This window comes from Corvus moneduloides, chromosome 2, assembly GCF_009650955.1.
Source record: "Corvus moneduloides isolate bCorMon1 chromosome 2, bCorMon1.pri, whole genome shotgun sequence".
Classification (NCBI taxonomy): domain Eukaryota; kingdom Metazoa; phylum Chordata; class Aves; order Passeriformes; family Corvidae; genus Corvus; species Corvus moneduloides.
The window spans coordinates 58,535,968-58,551,721 of record NC_045477.1 but is presented as its reverse complement, the minus strand read 5'-3'; the positions used below and the strand labels follow the sequence as shown (position 1 = coordinate 58,551,721).

At 37.6% G+C, this 15,754-nt stretch overlaps 1 protein-coding gene across 6 annotated transcripts in view; it reads left to right on the top strand.

Annotated features, from left to right (window-relative positions):
* The window catches only part of NAA16 (N-alpha-acetyltransferase 16, NatA auxiliary subunit), a 62,807-nt gene that overhangs the window by 7,060 nt on the left and 39,993 nt on the right, over positions 1-15,754 (top strand). For all 6 annotated transcript variants that reach the window (XR_004238289.1, XM_032099832.1, XM_032099836.1 and 3 more), the window contains exons 2-5: positions 6,156-6,240; positions 8,346-8,450; positions 9,022-9,179; positions 10,267-10,401. Coding sequence is in view for 5 of the 6 variants with exons in the window: in XM_032099832.1 (XP_031955723.1) it covers positions 6,156-6,240; positions 8,346-8,450; positions 9,022-9,179; positions 10,267-10,401 (483 nt within the window). In the remaining variant the exon portion in view is untranslated. The remainder of the gene's footprint in view (positions 1-6,155; positions 6,241-8,345; positions 8,451-9,021; positions 9,180-10,266; positions 10,402-15,754) is intronic.

The window sequence follows — 15,754 nt, the reverse complement described above, 5'->3', positions numbered from 1 at the left end:
GTGGGGAGAGGGATGCTGTTTGGAAAACCTCATGGAGAGGTTTCAGTCTGTCTCTGAACTTCAATGGTATCATGGTACTTGCAAATATCTGTATATTTTGTAATACAAGGAGCATTTCCAACACAGATGCTGAACTCCTTTGAACAAGACAGACTTTGCTGTCAAACTGGTGAATAATTTAATAATTATTTATTAGCTTAGAAGTAGTAGCTACTGAGTGTTGCCTAAAATCTAATGTACTTAGACAACTGATTTTATCAGCTGCTGTAAAAAATAGATCATCTGTTATATGTTGATGACATTGTTTTATAGATGAGCAATAAAACAAGGCTTTTTAAAAGGTCCAAGTGTTAAATGCCAATTAAGTATACTGACAGTGTGCTGATGTTCCTGTATTGATTGTGCTTGGCTTTGGTCAGAAATCTGTATCAGTAATTTGATCAGCCCCAAAGTACTTGTCAGATAGCTCCCAGGAAAAGGAGCTGATCAGAATCAGTGTCATTGATAAGTGAGGGGTTTTTACTACTGAACTTGATCACCATTGTGACTGGGGGAGATTTCTAGCATAACTGACTTCCAGCATTCTTTTCATAAGGCTTGATGTGTAAGCCTTGTCCTTTTTCTTTAGGCTCTGATGTTCCACATTTAGTTCTTGGCTTCCTTCCTTAAGCAGCACTTCCATCAGTGTTGTACAGCATTGAGAACGCAAGTAATTTTTTTTAATGAATCCTAGATGTTGCCACTCCCCCCTCCCTCCCGCCCCCCCCCGAGTACTACACCAGAATCTTGGCAACAGGAGCAAAGGCACTACCTGGCAAGAAGAATGTTGAAAGTGCTGAGAGTTCTGCAGGCAGGTTTATATGGAAGTACAGTAACAGGGAAGACTAAAACAAGTGATGTCTTAAAGAAGTCTAATTGAGGAGTAGCTGAGGGAGCTGTAGTTGTTTAACCTGAAGAAAAGGAGGCTCAAGGGAGACCTTATCACTCACTACAACTGCCTCAAAGGAGGTGGTATTGAGGTGGGAGTCAGTGTCTTCTCCCAGGTAACAAGTCACAGGACATGAAGAAATGGCCTCAAGTTACATCAGGGGAGGTTTAGATAGGATATGAGGGAAAATTTCCACACTGAAAGGGATGGTTAAGCGCTGGAAACGTGCTGCCCAGGGAAGTGCCTGAGTCACCAACCCTAGGAGTATTTACAAAGGGATGTTAATATGGCACTTGGGGACACGGTTTAGTGAGAACATGGCAGCTGGACTTGACAGTTATAGAGGTCTTTTCCAACCTAATGTTTCTATCATTTGTTCTTCTAATAAAACTTGAAGCTGTATTTATTCAGTTATGTTAAAATTGTTTAATTGGTTTGAAATGCTTATTTTTCTTATTGGTGGTTCTGATGCTCTATCATGTTTCTGGCAAGGCAGACTGTTGATGTGCAGACCTGTCTTAACAGAATGTGGGCTGTACAGGTAGGATTGGAGAATAATGTTAAAATATGTTGGTAATGGTTTGGATTTTGGGTTTGATAAGTTCTTGTTGAGAGACAGCAAAACCAATTTTTAAATTGCAGTATTGTTGTTAAAGAAATTGCGCATAGAATTATAGAGTAGCTTGGGTTGGAAGGGACCTTTAAAGGCCATGTAGTCCAACCCTCCTGCCATTAGGAAGGACATCTTCAACTAGATTTTGTGGCTCAGAACCCCTTGAATGTTTCCAGGAAGGAGTCATCTGTCACCTCTCTGGGCAACCTATTCCGGTGTTTCACCACTATAATCATAAAAATGTCATCTTATGTCTAGTCTGAATTGATCTTTTAGTGTAAAAACATCACCTCTTGTCCTATCACAAGATGCCCTGCTAATGCGTTGTCCCCATCTTTCTTACAAGCTCTCTTTACACAAGCTCACCATCGGATGGGTCAGTGTACAATTTGGACTGAACTTCACTGCAGCTTTGTTACAGTCACAGACCATCTTAAACAACTTTAAATTATTAAAACATTTAAGGTGACCAGGGAAGCCTGATTGCTGTGTTTAGCACTATTTGGTTTGATGCAATAGGTGTCCTCATTCTTTGAGTGTGATACTACTCTTTATCTAGCCTTCACATAAGAATGCTTTGTGAAATAATTCATCACTTAAATACCTTCAGAGGCACTGGGGCGATGGAGTGAGGAAGGAAATTGGTTGCTGCAGTCTCTTTGAGTTGCCAGTTGAGATTTTTTGTTAAGATGACTTCTTGGAAGTGAGTGTTAATGTCTGAGATAATGGGATGTTCTTCAGCCATAAAATTGCCTGTGTATTAAACTATGTATGTGAAAAATGTAACTGTTCTTTCAATGCAGGGTCTTTTTCAAAGTAGCAGATGCTATGTCTAGGGAGACGTAGTTTGTAAAATCATCCTTCTACTAACTTGATGTTGTAAGTAGTTAAACCTAGGTAAGACGTAAATGACACGTGTGATTGAGTAGTGATATGTGAAGTCCTTTTATTTTACAAGTAATGCTAGTGATTCAGATCCTTGATTCTGTTTATACTTAATAGTGGAAGGCATTTTAGGTTTTTAAAAAAAAGGGCATCATACAAAAAAATAGAATTTATGAATGGTGTTTTGCTAAGTAGGTGCAACAAAGCACATCAGCAATACAGGAATCAAGTCTTTTCTTGTTTTTCATTGTTGTATGCTTTTTAGTAGTATTTTTTACCTGTACAATTGCAATTCTTAGATGCAGTGCCAATTTGACGTCTGTGTAGAGGCACTTGATACTTAACCTGAAAGTACATTAAATGGTATCTAGCTTAATTGTATGGCAGTCTACAAGCAGATTATATCTTTGAGTTAGTGTTGAAAAGGGGAATAAATGAGATTTTTGCCAGATGAGGTAGCATCCTTCCAGGAACATCTGGTAGCAAAAGTTCTGGATAACATTTTGGCCTTTGCACAATTTCCCTTTGAGGTTTCAAGTCTGTAAACATTCATGATTTGGCTTTAGTTTTAGCAGGAAATGGTTGCCATAAAGAGGTGATGGGGGAGCATCACATTAAGCACAACAGATAAGGCAGTTAAAAAAAACCCCAACTCAGCATATTAACTTGAGCTTTTAGTGTACCAAAGTCTTAATGCAGTGGGACAGATACTAGTGAATGCATTTCAGCTACATTTGTCCTGATAAGTAAAAAACTTGAGAACACATCAGGCTTCCCAACTATGAAATGCCCATCTGTGCTACAGAATGAGATGGTATCATATGCCGTCAAACTCTGGTCCTCTATAAACAAAATACAGGTGGAGCATGGTGTGCTCATCTGCAGTTTTTGGACAGAAAAGTTTGAAAGTAGCCTTTTCATAAGGTTTGGATGCTTTAAAAGCTTCAGGCTTGTCTGTGTACTGAATCTTTAGACCTTTTTATGTGTGTGTGTGTGTATATATATATATGATGGGAAATAATTTGTATTTCTGAGCAAAACCCTTTTTTCTTCTATTGGTATACATTTAAACCAATTGGATATTGGTATAAATACAAAACTCGTTTGCAAATGCATGTTCACATATGTGTTTGGAGGAAATGGGGCTGGGAAGCCACTCTGATTAACCAGCAAGACTTGACCCATAAGTGGAGAATTGCATAAAGTTGCATTTTGTACTGATTATTTATGTTTCTGTAGTTAGACCCTCTTTCGTCTAGTAACAAGCAGGTGGTCAAATGCTTTCTGGTTTTCAGCTAAAGTGTTTACTGTCAAGTATTATGAGTACAAGTATAGTCTTATGAGGAAGTGGCTGAGGGAACTGTGATTATTTAGCCTGGAAAAAAGGAGACTACAACTGCCTGAAAGGAGGCTCTAGCAACATGGGGGTTGGTCGGTCTTTTCTCCCAGAATCTTCAGGACAAGAGGAAGTGGCCTCAAGTTGCACCAGAGGAAGTTTAAATTTGATTTGATATGAGGAAAAATTTCTTCACTTGAAAGGGATGTCCAGCATTGGAAGAGGCTGCTCAGGGAAGGGGTTGGATCACCAGCCCTGGAGATGTTTAAAAGATGCGTAGATGTTGTACTTAGGGACATGGTTTAGTGGTGGACTTGGCAGTACTGGATTAAAGTTTGGACTTGGGGCTCTAAGAGGTCTTCTCTCAACCTAAACTAAAGATGCTGGTTGTCTTATCAGCAAGCCAAAAAACTGTGAAAATTGAACTTAGCGCTTCCTCTCAGTGTGGAGTGCATTAATTTCTCTCTCCCATTCATCTGTTGTGCTTTAGAAAATGTGATCTTGTCTATTCTCCAAAAATCACATTTGTCTCTAATTATCTTCAATTCAGTTCTTATTCTAGGCCTGAGACTGAACTCTATAGGATAAAAATGTCAGCACGAGGATAATGGATCTAATTTTCTCCAGCAGTTAATCTATTTTAAGTGCACACTTGACTCAAATAGCTTCTGGTTAAGCACTGCTGTATATTTGGGGTTTCACTCAACATTGCAAGAGTTGTAGAACTGTGGATGAATGTTCACAATTGCTACTTTTTTAGTCATGCTTGAATAAGTTTAGAAAGCATACTTGGCACATTGTTGGTATTTTCCTAGGACTCTTTAAAAAATGATACTAAGCATCTTAGATGATGGATAGGACAATTTCATCTTCCCCTCAAGTTTTGCCACAACCTAGGTTTTTTCCAGTAAAAGATGCTGAAACTAGTTCTCAGTTTAAAAAAAAAATCTCAGAGCTTTTCTGTTGCTGTTGTTTAAATGTGAATTGAATTCCCATGTTATAACTGCTTCTGATGGGAGCTCTCTGGCCATGCTGCCAGAAGCCAGTCAGGCAGATCAACCTGATCTAATATCAAGGTTAGCTCTCTTTTGTTTTGAGAGTTTATTTTGGTGACCTCCGATTTAATCTGCACTTAGTTATGGTTAACTGCAAGTGTCTTGAGTTTCAGGCAACAAGAACCTAAAAACTGTCTGCAGTTAAACCCTTCCCCACAGACTGGATGAGGACTCTCGTTTTGCTACCTTAGCCAGTACCCCGAAGTGAGCATAAGTATGTTTTTGTATTGCTTTTACCCTGTGAAGTAATGGGATGATCTTTTCTGATTGCAAAGGAGTTACTATACTCCATATTAATTTAACACAGATTTTGCCTTTGTCCTGGAAGACTGATGGAGTGGGAATGATCTATGGGAGACTGTTAAAGCACTCAAGCACATAACTGAAATGACATAGCTTCTCCTGAGAATAGCTGTCTAAATTACAGCAGGACAATACTCCATATTAACTGAAAATGGTGCCAAGTTAAGTCTGGTTTGGTGGTTTTCCTATAGTTAAAAAGCTTAAGTGACCTTAAATCACTTTCGTGCTTACTGACACAAGCGTGCCTTTAACTGGTTTAAACAGATTTGTTTTAGTGATCCACTGCAGTGATCAGTAGTTGATTTAAATTACTAAAACTGTACTGATTTAGGTAACATATTCCTAAAGAAGAAAAGGGACCCAGGTTCACATTTTGTTTGTTCCGTATGTTCCCCCAGTTGAACCACATTGTTTGCCAGTTTACCTAGTAATTAGGTAAATTGTACTCTATGTAAATCTATAAGTAGCTCTTAGCTGTACTATTTCAGGTAGAAATTAGATGCTTTATTTTTTTAATACCCAGGTAAATTCTCCCACCCTGATATCTCTGTATCGATTTCTGAGGTTATAGTAAGGGTTTCTTTCTTCTTTCCAAAAGTGTATATTGGCAACTAGGAAAGTCTTCTGTCTAGAGATGTCTTGCTCTGGGAAGTCACTAGGCCAGGGAAGTGGGATTTTGAAAGGAGTATCTAGATTCCGAGATTAATTCTCCTCAAAAGTTCTGTTGAGTCAAGATTTCTAACTCTGCTTTCTATTTTAAGAATTTGAGTTGAAGTAGATACTGCTATTTCCCTTTCCTATTTCTGTTGAAAAAGAACTAGTTTTTTATAAAAAAGTAGACCATGAGGTATAGTATTGGCTGGATGTTCTGAATGCTGAGAAAAGGCAATTTAGTATGAATAGCTGTATTTGCCTAGAGCTTGTTAGTGGTCTGATCACCATACCTTGCTGGATGAATGACTGCATTTGTAATAGTATGTTAAGGTACTGTGGTTTTAAATGCATTTCAGTGATTGTATTTCACCTCTTTTGCAGAAATGTTACGAACAAAAACAGTACAAAAATGGACTCAAGTTCTGCAAGATGATCCTCTCTAACCCAAAATTTGCTGAACATGGAGGTAACTGCAGACTCAAGATTTTTTTTTTTTGTCTCCTGTCACAAGCTTAAATGTATTATTAGTCTATATCATACTATTAGGAAAGAAAGGAGCCTGTTGTGGAGTGTGACTCTGTTATGACTGAATAATTACTCTGGATTTTCAGTCTTTGTACGTTCAGACCAGGTTTCCACTCTACCTCAGTGAAATGCTCCTGTGCAGTTAGATGTTGAAGATGAAAATACATGGTAGAAGCAGCACTTCAGTGAAGCTTCCAACTTGCCTTTCTAGGTTTCTGGGTCGGAATACTAGTGTGGGTTTTTCTTACATTCCTATTTAAAGCAAGCCCAGCCTTTTTTTGAATATTACATGAACATGTTCTGCCAACAGATTAAAAATCTGGAGGGTTTTTTTGTCAAGTTCATACTCTTAAATTTTCTGTACTGCATACCAAGTTGCTGCTTAAAGGGAGCAGAGTTAAGTGTAGTACTCTTGCTGTTAATACTTGAAGCTGAAGACAGAATCTGGTGATCCTGTTCTGATAAATGTTGTAGGAAACAGGGCAGAAAAATATTGCTTCTATTTACATCTGTTAAATTCTATTTACATCCTCAACAAGATACTCTAGTCTTATTGTATTACAGGTTTCTCTTATATTATTCAGACAGTCTTTCCTTCTGATACGGTAATTTTTCTGGGGTTTTTTTTGCTGTTGAAGCAACCTAACACTGAGTGTGCATGTAATGTGTCAGTAAAATTAGTTTCCTGTTTGGTGTTGTCAAATCTTGTCAAAATGTTTGACTAATCCTTTTCATGCTTCCATCCGTGTCTGCTGTTTCTTTGTTGTCTTCGTAACTTCTCTAGAGATAAAAGTAGTTTTTTTGTTGCTTCAAAGCTAGAGTGGTTTGTTCAAGCTCTGACCTAATGCATTTGTCTCTACTAGCACTTCTGTTTTTATAACATCTCAGTATACAGATCTGTCTTTTCTGCTCTTGCTTCCTCTTAAACTTTTCCAGGACAGCTAGCTGCCTTGGCAATCCACATACTACATGGGCTTTGAGCCACTAATGGCTTTGAAGCTTGGGAATAAAGCCTGGAATGAGCAGCTGAAGCAGAACTAAGCCAGTGAAATGATCTGATGGAAAGCTGCACTGTTGTCACACTTAGCTTCAGAGAAAAGGAGTTTCAGAAGTTTAGTAAGAAGGTGGCAAACAGATGGATTGGTGTGGCTGGGCAGTTATCTCAGTGGTGTGAGAAGGCAGGATTAGCTTGCTCCCATTCCCACAGTGGGGATATTCTTTTTCAAACTTCTTAATATTATTTGAAAGGTATCATTCTGGCTTTCTCTGTTCTTACAGTGTGGATGTAGGACAACTTAAAAATAACAACAAAAAAACTTGACTCATTTTGGGTCATCATTTACTTATAGGTGTACTGTACAGAAAAAGTGTTAAATGGGTCTATCAATAAAACTTCAAACTGCTGTTACACCTGACCTGGAGATCATGAGCTGTTGCCCTTAATACTGGGGAAGAGGTTGTAGTTGGCTACTGTGTGCCTTGAAGAATGGGAGAAGCGGGAGAACAATACCAAAGTCATACCAGTGTACTGAATGAAATCTTGTGCCTCTCAGAATGTTGATTAAAATGTTATTGCATTGAGAAGGTCTCTTAGAGTCCAAATATGGTACCAGGAAATATGCTTCCCTTAACTAATGATTTTTAAGAAGTCTGTAACAGAGGAACTGATTTTGACAGATTTTTTTCTTGTGGTATGACACAGCCATTTTTCCCTTGGTCTTCATATCTGGAACTTTAATACACATTGAGGAGCTCTCTAAATTTGCTTTATTTTATTGTTAATGCCCTTAGAGGCAGCGGAAGTGTATTTTTTAATTAATAAAAGTTTGTGTTGTCTTTGTTCATCACATCTGTATGATGCTCTACAAGTGTTAAAAAGACCAGTTTCAAGAAAGGAAATGCTTCCATGTAACAGTCTACAGCTGTGCTAGGCTGCTGTCCTAAATTCAATGGGGGACTTCACTGTGTAACAACTTCAAAGGATATCTGCACTGTGGAGCTGGCATATGGGAAGTCAGAAACATAAGTATCTGATACTTCTTACAGAGACTCTTGCGATGAAAGGACTGACCTTGAACTGCCTAGGGAAGAAGGAAGAAGCATATGAATTTGTTCGTAAAGGACTTCGTAACGATGTGAAGAGTCATGTCTGTATCCTTTGTAGTACAAAAGCTGTTTGTTTTGCTATGACACACTATTGATGGAAATCGAAGATGTTGAGATTGTGACACTTCTGATGCACAAAATGCTAAGTTTCCCTTTTGTCAATGAATCAAGTGGGGCTCTGTGTTTATTCCTTACTGTAAAATGTGAAGTCTAATTGAGGTTACAGATAGGCAAGAGAGGACGAGTAGAACTTGTACACAAAGTACATTGTTGTAATGAAACACTTCTATGAGTAAGAATTCCTACTGTAATTATGGTAGCCTGTTTTAAACAATAAATCTTGGGGAATAGTTCTTGCAGTGGAGTTTGGATAATTTAATTTGTATAAAAATGCTCAGGGGGTTCTGAATTTGAGTTAAGCAGTAAAGTCTCATAAAAAATATTTGAAAGCATTTAATATTTTACAGTGTGTTAGTAAAGTCTGGCTGCAGTAATCCATCTTCATTTGTAAGGGTGCTGGTCTTCAAGGAAGATGCCAAGTTGTTTGGTCTGTAACACAAGTGCACTGCAGTTATTTTGTGAAAATTGTAAATGTATTTTCCTTAACCTACATTAGGTTGGCATGTCTATGGTCTTCTGCAGCGTTCAGATAAGAAATATGATGAAGCCATCAAGTGTTACCGGAATGCACTCAAACTAGACAAAGATAATCTACAGATCTTGAGAGATCTCTCTCTGTTACAGATTCAGATGAGAGATTTAGAAGGATATAGAGTAAGTATTCTCTTTGAATTCCCACTTATGGCTGTTACCTTATTATTCTCTTGTTCTTTTCATTGTGAAGCCTTTTATTGGTAGTATTTCTGTTACTACTTTTTTTTCTGTTTCAAAAATGTTTTAAGCTATAGTTTAGGAAAGCAAGAAAAGATACTGTGGTAAAACTCTATATAAGGTCAAGAACAGAACTAGAAATATTTGTTCTGTGCAGTTGGATTCATCAGTCACCTTGTAAAAATAGTTCTTAATTCATTTTTCACTAAAATACTAAGAAAAAGGGGCAATACTTACACTAGCAAGTAGAAGTACTTACCATGCCAAAACAATACAAATGGTGTTTTGGATGCAAAAGCTGAAGATCTTTTTGTTAAGAAATACATTATCATGTTTCTTGTGAGTATGTGGGTAACTTGCCCCATGATGACTGATTCGGGAATCCCAGTGATGATTATTATTATAAATAAAACCTTAAAATTTGTCTAAAATCTGTGAGTAGTTTCAAAATGGCTGAACTGATTCGTCTGTTTCGTGTGAAGTAGAGGTGTAAACTGTGGGCTTGGCATTAATTGGCCTCTTTAGTAAGGATGTTAATTCCTGTGAATTTGCTAATGCAAAGGGAAGATAAAATAGCTGATTTGAGTATATGATTTGACTTGGGAAGAAGTTCTGAGAAGTGTTGCAGTAGTGTGTGAGGACCTTGTGCCTAGGCATGAGGAGAATGAATGCCACTCTTTCAGTGGCAGTGAGCTCCTGCTTTCTAGAGGAAAGTGCTTTCTGAGGTTTCAAAGCTCTATCTTTGGAAATAATTTAGGCCTGTAAGAGGTGCTCTTGAAAATGACACCTTCTGTGACTTCACAAATAGATGTTATGCTTTGTTCCATGACTTACATATTTAGAATGTAGCCCCCAGATTTATCAAACAGAAATGTGCTGCTTGTCCCCATGCTGTTAGAGTTTCAAAGATTGCCATCGGCTTTTAAAAGTTCTTTTAAAATATTGGCTGTCTTGGTGTTAAATCATGATAAATGGTATTAACTCCAGTTAAAAATTCTTCTTCAAATAAATTGCTTTCCTTTTACTGAAGGAGACAAGATACCAGCTGCTTCAACTGCGCCCCACACAACGCGCTTCCTGGATTGGATATGCCATTGCATACCACTTACTGAAAGATTATGATATGGCCTTAAAATTACTTGAAGAGTTTAGGAAAACCCAGCAGGTAAGATTTCCTGGTCTGGAAGCAGAACAGTTTTTGTATAAGGGATAGAATCTGAGGAATTAGTTCTTTGGAAATATAAATCAATTATGAATAAATTTATTTGTGGAGCTTTCTCCTTTGAGCAGAAAGATTTCCAGGAGCTTAGGAACAGACACAAATTCTACGGGAGTACTTTTCTCCTCTCTCAATAAACAATTAGGATTGAAGATAGAAGTCTCAAGCGGAGAAACTTAATGTTTGTGAGACTTGTTGCTAGAGAACCTGTGATGATCCTGCCCCTTTTCAGTAAGTGAAACTACAGAAAATAGTTTAAAAATTTGGGTGTGCTAGTTTGCCCTTCTCCTGCAATAGTCTGGATGCCACTACATCTCTACAAAGAATGAGATACTGTCAATGGTTTGTATACCCCCTGTATATAATACACTTAAAATCAATGCTTGGTTTCAGAGTAACATGAAAGTGTAGCTGAAAGTTCTTTGATCAGACTCAGTGTTGCTGAGACCTGAGTAAATCAAATGGTACAATGCTAAAATCACTGAGTATAACCTTTTTTGAGGGAGACTATTCCCTTGTTCTATTAGTGGTAATGCAGAGCTATAAAGTCTAAAATAGCAGAACAGAGTGGATGTGTCGATTATTCTGTAATGTGGAAAGAAAAAGAAACATGTTTATAGATCCATTCAGCTAGGGAGGCATCTTGGAAGTACTGTGTAAAAATACTAAGATATTACCTGACCTCTAGACTGTGTATTTTTAAAAAAAATCTCATATCCTTTCTGAGTTGTTCTCTACGGGATTAACTGTAAGAAAGGAAATAAATGGCTAGGAGAGACCAGTGTTTGTCTTGATCACATATCATGGTCAAATAAATGATGTTGCAAGCTGGGTATATACAGCTTGATATTTCAAAAGAGCTGTAACTTCTAATTTGAGTAAAAACTGAAAAGAATGAGTTTTAATCAAAATTGGGTCATCTTCTGTTAGTGTTTGACAACCAAAAAGTCGTCATTCTCAAATGAGTCAGCAGAGCCCAATCTGAGTTTGGTGTCAAAATGACTGTTCAAGTTAGAAAGACTATATAGTAGATGGAAAACCAGCAAATGTAGCATAAGAAACTGAGGCTCTTCAAGGACTAAGAGAGCTTAATAGTGGTATTGGCCCCTTGGAGAGAATGGAAGTGATGCTGTTGGTGTGTTGTGTTTTCTAAAAGGCTGTGTGTAAATATGGTTGGTTGAGGTCCATCATGATAGACTGTTCAGTCTAGTGACTAAGCCAGATTTAAATAATGTAGATGAATGCATGATATCAGTTGAGTCTGCTGTGCAAGTTGCCACCATCTCAAATCTCACTCTAAAACAGAGATGATCCTAAGATGAGCGCAAGCACTGATGCCATTTTCTGATAAAACTGGAGATACATGGGAAATTCCCATAAAAAAGAAGATTGCTTGTACTTGCACAATGAGCTGGTTTAACTATTGATTAGCATCGTGTCAGTCAGAGGCAAGTGGTGGAAAAGCTCCTTAAGCATTGAAGGACAGAAGTATGCAGCAAATGTTGGGCAATGTAGTTTTATAGGAAATTAGTCCTGTCAAGCCTGTCCTCTTTTTTTGAGATTGTTAGAGACACTTAAATGGTATATTGTCTTTTCTCCTCCAAAACACTAAAAATACATATGAACAAATTAGTTCAATTTTTCTTAAAAATAGTCTTGTGCTTTTTTGTGCCAGCTCCCTCATGTGTGCAGGCCCTGGTAGAACCCCATACACTGGAAGGGAGAATCCATGTGTTGGGTCCAGAACAATCAGGAGAGCCCAGGCAAACTCACAGCTCAGTTTTGCCATTCATTGGCTCTTCCACAATGGTCTCCAAATGTACTGGTTTTGCAGTGTCTGGGTTTTTCAGTCCTGCAGTTAAAATAATTAAATCCAGGGCATTCCATGGATCTTTGAGGAGGCGCACATCTTGCTTACTTTCCTTCCCAAATCTCCCCTCTCTTAGCCTGTACTTTGTATGCGCTCAACTTGACAGATGAACTTCTGTGACTGACTTCACAGAATATTGCAGTGACTACAGTGGGGTGGTAGTTTAAAAGGAGGGTGGAGAGACTGAAGGGTACCCAAATGACTTGTGAGCAGGTCTCAACAAATGGGTGTTTTTGAGGAGTTTTATGGCAATCTGTATTAGGCCTGATACTGTTTACCATTCATGTTAATGAATAGACAAAGAATTGTAACATGTTATATAAAATGCTGCTGTCATAATAATAAATTGTGGTAATGTAGGATGATATTTATTTACTTGAATTACTCAGGCAGCTCTGTCCATTCAGATGTGAATGCAAACAGCCAAAACCAAGCAGTAAAACCAAGAAAAAACTCAAGGAACTGTCATCTTAGTGATTGTAGGTGAACATCTGAAGATGCAGTATTACAAAATAATGGAGCTAGTCTAGCTACAAGCTGTTGCCAAAACCAGCAGTCTGGGTTTTTCCTGTGTGCTTGCACCACTTCCTTGTGTAGCACTGACTGAGTTGTGGAGGGTTGGTTCAGGAAGCCAAAGTGCCAGAAAAATAATCGCTCTTTGGAAGGATTGATTGGCTGGACTGAACAACTGTGAGGTGAAAGGGGAAAGAGGAAGGGGAATAATAGAGGGAAGTGAGCTGCCTTTGTTGATCCAGACTGCAGTTACACTGGCTTAGTTTATTGTAAAACTGTCCCTCAGGGCAAAGCTTATGAGTGAAAAGTAAAATATGCTCTTAGTTCTGACAAGCAGGGATTTTATCCATAAAACACTGATTACTGAGAGATCAAGACTTACTGATGAGCCCGTTGTCAAAAGTTAGAAAATGACTAGAACAATATGGCAAGATAAGATGACTAGAGAAAAAGCTGTCTGTGAAGGGCAGAGAGTCTCTTTGTTTACTGTAAACAGGAAAAAACCTAGGTGATTTTACTACAAATTGGATGCTGAGTTTGGGAAGAGTAATAGCTAGGAAGCTCGCTTAGCAGGGACAACAAAGGAAGGGGTAGTGTCCGGAAGTTGATCAACAAATTGAAGTGATAAATTGCTCTTTATCATTGACAATTTTATTCTTGTGGCTAAGTTATCATTGGAAATGGTGAATTTTCTGTCTCTTGGTGTATTAAGATCAATGTTGCCTGTCATCTGAAAGCTGTAAATTGTCCAGATGCACAATATTTCAGTCAAAAACAGGTTATGAGGTTAAAGGTAGACATCACTGCAGGAAATGTAACAGCTTGTGCTGTCCCAAGTTAAGTCAAACTATTTAAGAGTCAGTTCAGAATTTAAATTTTGGGAACCAAGGTGTAAAACAACTATGCAATTTGTTTTACTGTTGTATGTCCCATTTTTCCTTCCTTCTTTTCCAGAGCAATTTTTTATTCTTAATTTTTATTTTATTCCTAATTTTTGCATCAGGCCCACAAATACAGATATGGACAGAAAACCTCTGGAGTTTTGGGGGTCTGCTCTTAGGTATGTTTTGGCTGCATCTTGTCACATTCTTCCAGTGACAGTTGTTAGGGCATCTGCAGTTCTAAAGTTGATCCTTCTTTGGTCCAGGAGGACAGGAAGACATTTATTCTGAAAGAGGAGAATTGAGTTCAGGAGAAAGTTGGACATCTCCTGTGCAAGAATCATAACTCTTCTGGGGGGTGGGAGGAGTAAAGATGTATTGAGGAGCAATAACAGTGGTGTGGACATTCTCTTTATAAAATATCTTATTCTTTATAAAACAATCTGATTATTCAGATTTAGTACTGCTTTATTAACTCTCTGCCTTCTGATGAATTACCTATTTAAGTAATCATTAAATTGATGAGATTTCAAAATTCCTTTGAAAATGGACTTTCCTTAAAATTACTTTTAAAAATAGCTTTTTAAATGGAGTGATAGTAAGTGCAGTATCTTTCTGGCGGATTTGCTCTGTGTGCAAGAATAATTTTTATTTTTTTTATCCTGCTGAGCCAAAACAGCTATGAGGAGGTCAACTGATATCTGTTTGTGTATATATTTTTAATGGGTTTTTGGGTAATCTGTGTTTTGAAGGCCTAAAACCAATTCATGATGTGCCAAAAAGCTGTGCTAGTTGTGGAATTTAGATATGTGTATTGTGTTGGAGGAAAGGATATTTTTAGGAGGAGGTGAAGGAGAAAGAACTAAATTGGTGCCCTGCAGTTTCGTTCCATGGTGTTGCAGTAAGGATAAACAGGAAGACATGCTTAATGTTGCTTAACCCCTGTTCCATGAGTCCATTCTGTGAAGCAGTTAAAAATGCTTTCCTGGTAACAGTGTTTTTATTAGTGATTTCTAGCGGGTAATATAGACTAACTAAAAATTGAGCAAAGGTGGAAATGGAAGTGGAGCTGTAGGTAAGAGATATACTTTGAGAAGTGGGTAGAATTTCATGCAACTTGCTGACTAATATGTGCAAGATAGTCTTGTTCCATTAGCCATCATTTGCTATTCTGTATTAGCTACTAAAAAAAGTACTTGATATTATTTTCATAGTAATGTTCATTGTCAGATACACGCATCTTTCCAGTATTTTATTTAGTTATGCTATCTTTCAGAACACTAATCTGTAAAAGCAAATCTTTCTAAAAATGCCCAGCAGTACTGTAAAAGTTGCCTCTCAAAATTTGAAAAGTTAAATCCTATAAAATCAGTTTGTGCTTAGGGAAGGGCTGAAAGTAGTGGTTTAGAACAGTATTCTTAATAAAAATGTTCCTTTCAGCCAATTTAATGTTTTGACTTTTTGTATTGTTTTTTATTAAATTATTTGTCTCTTTAAAAACCAAAGATAAGCTTTTTCAGAGAACAGAAAATAATAGTAAACTGTTTAGTGACCAATGTGACTTTAAAGTGTTGGTTGCTCGGGAAGAAACAAAGTATGTAGTGTCACAGGAAAGAGTATCATAAACATTTGTCAAACTGAACTGCTTCTCATCTTTCATTATGTAAAAAAATCATATTAGATTATAAGTCTCTCCTACAATTTCTCTAAGTACAGTACCTTTCAGATAGCAAACTGTTTTATTGGTCTGCTGGGCATTGTCTGGAGATTGCATTTGCTCTCTAACATTCTTGTGATTGGAGTAGCTTTTTTGTATATTAGTGAAGAGCATTTAGTATGAAAAGAATTACCATAACTCTGGCAAGACTTTTCATTGCCCTAATCCACTTTAGGGAGTTATCTCTGAAAGGAATAACTTTGAATGTCACCCTGCTTCCTTGGCTGTTGTAGCACTGCAAGGTGGATGAGCCACTAGTTATACTGTAGCCTTTAGAAAGTCCTAGGTGTACAACTGGAAGCAGACCTAAAAATAATT